This window comes from Opisthorchis viverrini, assembly GCF_000715545.1.
Source record: "Opisthorchis viverrini unplaced genomic scaffold opera_v5_669, whole genome shotgun sequence".
Taxonomy (NCBI): Eukaryota; Metazoa; Platyhelminthes; class Trematoda; order Opisthorchiida; family Opisthorchiidae; genus Opisthorchis; species Opisthorchis viverrini.
Genome location: NW_008752327.1, coordinates 29,541 through 36,767, shown reverse-complemented (window position 1 = coordinate 36,767; position 7,227 = coordinate 29,541). Strand labels below are relative to the sequence as shown.

Below are 7,227 nucleotides of genomic sequence, written 5' to 3'. Positions count from 1 at the left end.
ACTGACTGACTGACTGACTGAAAATAAGCTACACCGGCACTGACTGACGACTTCGTCACCGTCCTTGAGCTTGAAAAGTGGAAAGTTGTCCGGATCAGAAGCTTGGTGAGAGTTGTGTATGGGGTACACTTGTATAATCCAGAGGCTGAAGGACATTTCTTATCACAGCCGAGAGTGACGCCTCAGGACGACACTTTCTGCGGAACTTAGAGTGTGTTCAACTGGGTTTTTACTTGAAATACTCTGTCCAAATGTACAAAGGACATGTGGCGGACCTTGTGGCCCAAATGATTTTACTTAACGGAAGTTTCTAAGGACTTATCGCAAGAGTGAGGTAGAAGAAACTGAGCACATCCAGTAGATTTCGTGTCTTACCTTACGACGCCACGTCTGCTTGCGTTTGGCTTCCAGGAAATCCATGGTTTTATCAAAGACTCCGTCAGTTGGCAATCATGGAGGAAGATGGCTTGCAGAGATGTGCTTGATTCCGAGCTCTGATCAGACAAAATGCGCGTGAATTCAAGGGCCGAAAATGCACTAAAGAGTGGCGTCAGAGCCCACAGTGAGATTCCTGAAAAAAACTACAGAAGGTGATCAATCCTCGGCATCGACAACCGATAGCAGATTGTTCTGCATGAGTCCGAAGTCTGCTTTTAGTAGACAAGATGCAGTCAAACAATTCTGATGAAGAATTTCTGCTATCAACGCACATATAGTTTTCTTTAGTCTCGTTTACATTCGGAGACTAGCATCCAATTTAACCTTAGTAGTATGTAGCCTATGTACCACTGCATCACAGCGCCATTGACTACAGCTCTGCCTGAGCATTAAGCCAGCTGTAAAAGAACATCCGTAAGGTCTTTAGAAACCATACTGGTGGAATCACAACTATATATCTTCAGAACAGAAGCAAACACACTAAACAGTTAAACTGAATAACCTTCCTAGATATTCTGCTACAAGACTCGCTAAACGGGCAGCACATACGCAATGCTAACGCCGAGATCTTCAGGACGTTACATCGTCGTCGTTAGGGTTCTGTTCCCAATGAATTAGATAGAAAAAAAGTGGATTTGCGTGAGACCATAGGGTGAAGATGTCAACATTAACCCGATTAGCGTTTGCGTCCAAAGTACTATGCTTTTGGTCTCGAAATTCTGGCCATAAGAGAGTTGATGAAGGTCGGCCGGCATACAATCGCAGTCGTATGGGTTTTTGCAAAACACATCTTGGTGGACAACGAGTGTGTTTCATTGGTGGTTGATCACATTGTTTTGTTCGCTGATCTTGCAAACTGGCATGCAAACGTTTCGTCCTCAGTCTAAGAGACATCGACAATGTGCACAGAACACACTCAACACACTCCAAACTGCAATTCATCGGCCAATCTAGCACGGAAGATTCCGTCTGCGTCAAAAGGAAACCAATCAGTATCGCTTGATGGGTTCCGGAGCTCCACACACCTGCACTTTATTCTACGGCGAAGTTCTATATTGACAGAGTTTGCAAGCGACGTGTAGTGGGAAAAAGTCATTCCTCAAGATGGGCCTTTGAGCTTCTTCTGTCAGTGGACTTTATGAGGGAATGTTTGGTTGTCGGTGTGAGGTGATTTTGGCAGTTCATGAACGAAAAGTTCCTAATATCTTCTTATTATCAACAGTTTATAAATAATCTAGAAGGGCAAATAATTCAAAGGTTGCGTGCAACTTTCAGCTAAAGGTTGAGGAGCAAGTAAAAAAGTGACCACTTGGCGTAAATTCCGTGGTTCTGGGATGTCCAATTGTGCGGTACGAAATCGCAGTTGAGAGTGTGGGGAGTGGAGAACATGAAAGATTATCAGCGTGAGGCATCTTCACGTGCTCAACCTGTAGGTGACGGTAGGATCCGATAAACCACAATCATACTGATATGCGATAGATGTGGAGCTACCTCCTGGTGGTATCCTTGTATCCCTCACTTTTTTGGTCCTCGGGGACATGAATAATGATGCTGAAATGTCGTTATTGATGTTCGGATTCCGTCTGTGAGGTTCAAGTGAATAATCCTCCTCCGGTATATCTTCCTACCCACAGAGACGATATTGCCGCCATCCTCTCCTCTCCGCACTACCCGTGCAGCCCGACGGAAGTGGCCATCAAAGAACACGCTCGTCGTATAGTCACCGAGTGCAAGGAACAGAAAGAGGTAAAGTTCATCCGTACATATCCGTGTCCTTAAATCACGGTGAGAGTAGAACGAACAGGGCCATTCATGCTCGGGAAGGAACTTCACTGAAAATGAGGTTGTCGGTAGTGTGGGGAGATTTAGGAATTTGTGTGGAGATCTCCTCCTCTAAGTGAAACCAGTCTATACTGGAAAAACTGTGAAGTACTGTACAGCTGTTTCATCCTTATTGGGAATCACCACCAGTGCGCACCTCAAGAAAGTATGGTAGAAAATCTTGAAACCGTGTCTTCCCGACCAGTAGTTTGAAAACTTGACCGTTTGGCCAGGAGAGCCTGACTAGCAGCTTGATCAACTCGCACTTAGAGAGAATAAAGCGCCCGTCATTCTTTAGTCATGAAGTCCACATCATGTGGTCACACATTTTGGCTGGCTTCTTAAGTAACCACAACGCTGTGAAGTGGATCCCGTGATCGAAGAATGAGTAAACGCCTGGACAGATATTCCTGATCACTTTGCTGAACAGTTTCTATTCAGATTGCCTGAGTGAGTCTCTTCCCCGTTCACCTATATTCCCTTCTTCACAACAAGGCTCCCAAATGAAACGTGGTTGTACGGCATCGGTTGAACACTGATGCCATGCTGTCGATGATCATGATGATGATGATGACCAAACGGTTAATTCTTCAAACTTCGGCACTCCCAACTAGAGTTTCGTATGATGCGCACTACTGCTGATTTCCAATGAGGTTGAGGCAGCTGTGTAGTGTTTCACAGCTTTTCAGCACAGACAGGCTTCATTTGGAGGATGAAACTTCCGTTAGCCTAAACAAAACACATGGATGGATCACCTGCATGTCTTTGGAGACATAAACAGGTTCACGTTAACCTCAGGTTGACGTCCTCACACCGATACATGTTTCCAGAACAAGAAAAAACAAGCCGGTTATGAGCTGGCAGCAAAGCATTGACGAGGGTGACTATGGAACTGCCCCTGAGGAAAACACGGCAAACATTAACTTTTCGATATCAAACACACCAGCTGAATAAAGTTACGGTCATTTTTTCCCGATCTAAGTTTTGTCGAGCAGATTTGATTCTGACATCACCACCAACGGACTTTCGGTCATAAATATGAGTAGTATTCTTGCTTTCCACAGTCGTAGTTTTGTTCCTGCTTGCTTTTATGCTTCCCAAAACTTATGCCAAGCTAAGGTTTTTGAGTCACCAAGTAAAATGCGTTATTTCAGAAACGTGTCCGGCCAGTATGCAGTGGGATGCACAAAACAAGTGCGTAGGACTGAGGAAACGGGCGGTATATATTTACGATTGATGAAGGGAAACATCGTCCTACACCTTTTTAAGCATTAGTACTACCAACTAATGTTTATGCCTATCAAGATGGTGGGTAGTATTTCCCGAATGACACTGGCCGCCCAATGAACATGAAGCAGATATGTGAATAGCATACCTGTTGGGACTATTTGCTTTCGTTCTGGGAAAAGATAGTAGGGATTTCTCCCAAAAGTTCTTAACCTTAGGTTGACCTCCTCTCAAGAAGAGCAGCAATGTGAAGCGAGTGTATGTGTGTTTTATTCGCATGAATATTTACCTATTAATCATCTATGTTACCGTTCATATCCTCAGATGTGCGTAAAACTTGAGTCGCGCATATCCGAACTCTCCTCGCGCTGGGACAGAGATCAAATGTCTCGGCATGAATACGAACGTCAAATTAATCGAACAGATAAAGAGAATGAACACTTGCGAGAGCAAATCAGACGCCTGGAGTCAGAATTGGGTAGTTCACATGTGCTTCGTGATCAGCAACGGGATGAGAGAGATCAAGTGAGTTCAGCCGAAGGCATACTAGAATTACTTTTCACAGTTTATTTGCACTGCTTATAACTTTTAGAGTAGTTGAAACTGGGGCGAATCAAACATCAGGTCGTGCTAACATGGATGACGTATTTGAAATGATAGATGACATTTTCTCTCTCCAGACCTCGGATTCGAGGGATGACTATTTATGAAGTAGGATGCAGGCTAAGTTAACTTCTAAAATTGGTTGTGAAGCACTGCAAATAAGGACTACCTCAATGGTGTCATAGCTTCACATAGAAACAGGACGATGTACGTTCACACATGTTTGCACCTCAAGTTTGAGGGAGTTAGCATCTCTTCGAAGGTTATTCTCATCGCTAGATACCTTCGTTCCCCAGTGTACTGATGAGACTGTTGACCACTCAATCGTTTAATTTGTAAAAGTTGGGTAAATACCCGAACCTACCTTTGTATTATGCTTAGCGGTCAAAATTCATCCGAGAATCTCATCGCGCACCACCATTGTAACCGGATAGTGATCGAAAAGTTATCATGAGAACCCAAAGAACCCCATGGAACAGAGCTTTTAATTGGACTTGCGACAGGATGCTTCTTTTTGAATGTTGAGGAACCCATGATGATTCCCATTAAAGGTCTACTCACCCTCTCTTAAGGCCGAACTAAAGTGCCTGTCGCATACACGTTAAATTCCCTAGACCGTTGCAAATCACTTTTAGCCAAAGCAAACCATGACTCGTAAACCAACAAGGCTGTTTCAGGCACTCTTCTTATACCAGGATATGCTTTACCTTCACAGCTTTTCTTCTACTTATGCAAACTTGCAACAAAAGTGCGTATTGACCAAACCACCGCAAGTCACATGAAATTGCACGAACTCCAAGAGGCATTATCAAGTGAGTTGAGTTTATTGATTTCCATTAGCTGCGCCTCTTTTCCGCTCGACGGCAAATTGGTTCTTGGACAAGGATGTGACTTATTGGACAAATAGGCTTTTTTGGGTGGGCTTTTACCCCCTGGTTAACTGAGAATTATTCTGTCTACACTGTGACAGCTGAACCTAATGCGCGAGTTGAGAATGTGTGCTATTCGCATAACACTTGCGTATCAACTGCTCGATCCGCTAGGTCATCCAAGCTTTCTCGGGTCAGTCAAATAGGTGCCAAGCTCCCTATGATCAGGTTTCATCATCATCAGACACAGCAAGTTCATTGTTGATAACCATGCTGCACTGCCGTACAACCATGACTTATGCTTTCTCGGGTCAAATAGGTGCCAAGCTCCCTATGATCAGGTTTCATCATCATCAGACACAGCAAGTTCATTGTTGATAACCATGCTGCCTGCACGTACAACCATGACTTATTTGAAAGACTTATTGTAAAGAAAAGAATAAAGGTGGATGGGAGAGGGACTTGGTGCCAGCTTACCACAATCATTCCGAGGTGCCCAAACTTCCAGATATTCACTCAGGCAATCTGACCACAAGAACGCCACTGACATCAGTTGGCAGCCATATCTTGTAGTGTCTCCAACCAGGCACAGTGGGAATCACGCGGTCTCCATCCTGGAAGGCGGGTAGCACCGACAGCACCCAAGCGTTTCGTGATCTCCTTCATACTCTGTCCTGTAAGTGAAGCCAGTCGAAAGACCAAGAGACATCGTGCAGTGCACACCAAGCGAAACTCGAATCTCCCTGGAGATTCGTACAACGATCATTTCAGTCTCTAGCTGGTGGTCGGACAACTCCAGTCCAACGTAAGTTCGCTAGACACTCGTCCTTGATTGAGCCTACAATCCACATGAAGTACACCGTTCACCTGATCTAAAAAGCTATTGCAGCAAAATTATGTTAGCATGGTGTTTTGGGTGAAATGGTGACTGTCTTCAGTTGTTTCAACTCTATCGGCCTGTAATTGTGTGAGGGCATCTGAGCAAGAGCAAACTTGGTTCCCAATCAACCCACTCACTTGGTGGAGTACACCCCTAAGCAGGTTGCTTAACTCTCTCTTTCTTTTGTGACATTCATCAACCAAATGTACTGCATAAAGGCCGCCTCACGTTTCAGTCAGCGTAATATTCCCGGAACCGGAGTCTGTTTTTTCACAAGGTTGCTGAAGATCATTTTTCAGCTCACCACCGACCTTGCCCTTTTTGAGGTTCTTTAGATAGAGGTTATTCTCGAGGGATATCACGAATGACAGATTCGCTTGAGTCCTTTTGAAAATGAGATCACTTTCCCAGTTACGTGCAATTTCAAATGGAACATAGGTTTAACAGAAACTCGAAAACTTCGCCTGTCTGATTAGCCTTATGAAGGGCAAATCGCTAGTGAGCAGTCAGTAACCTTATGAGTAATGCTTCTCACGAAGGAAATTCTCGTTTTGAGCAGGGGTGGGTTTCAACCACAACAGTTACTGAGAAAATTGTCCCGGTAGTAATATATCGTCGGTTGGTCGGATTCTAAGGCGGACAATACAGATGAGGTCACATTGTGCGTCGTTAAATGTTAGCTAAATGATTTGGAACGCAGAAATCACCGTCTTGCGCCTCTTTATGGCACGACTCCTTGCTTTCTTATTTATCGTTTTGTCTAGTATTCACAGAGTAAAGGTCAGGCCAACATTCTCTCTATCTATGTCATCATCATCATCATCATGGACAGTATGACCTCAGTACTTATCATTGATGCTTCGCTGCCGTGCAACCACGATTTCTTTGAAAGCCGCATTGTGAAGAAAAGAATAAAAGTGGATGGGGAAGGGACTTCTTGCTATCAGTGTAATCATTCCGAGGTGCCCACATCTCCAGACGCTCGATGGAAACTGACAACACAAACGCCATTGACATCGATTAACAGCCATATCTTGCAGCGCCTCCAACCAGATGCAGTAGGCATCTCGCGATTTCCATCCTGAAAGGCAGGTATCACCGACAGCACCCAAGCGTCCCGTAATCTCTTTCATACCCCTCTGCCAGGTCAAGGTTTGGTCACCACTCTTGGTACCTTTGGATACCTTACAAAATCAATGTGCTTGGAAAAATGTGATCCCCTAAATGTGATGAGTTGCGGCTTTAATGTTCACAGTACTACTGTGGAAAGTGATACTTCCGTATCCAATCTATATCGTCCTCTCCCTAAAGTAACCTGTTCTGGCTGATCGCACCTGTATGTACTTCAGCAGTTCCCGTTGTCTGTAGACCCGTTTCGAGCCAAAAAAT

General features: G+C 44.4%; 1 protein-coding gene across 1 annotated transcript in view; it reads left to right on the top strand.

Annotated features, from left to right (window-relative positions):
- T265_15621 (hypothetical protein) overlaps positions 1 to 7,227 on the top strand; it is a gene marked incomplete at both ends in the record, with an annotated part of 22,098 nt that overhangs the window by 3,745 nt on the left and 11,126 nt on the right. The window contains 3 exons of the mRNA XM_009178777.1: positions 2,073 to 2,184; positions 3,811 to 4,011; positions 4,805 to 4,901. Coding sequence (XP_009177041.1) covers positions 2,073 to 2,184; positions 3,811 to 4,011; positions 4,805 to 4,901 — 410 coding nt within the window. The remainder of the gene's footprint in view (positions 1 to 2,072; positions 2,185 to 3,810; positions 4,012 to 4,804; positions 4,902 to 7,227) is intronic.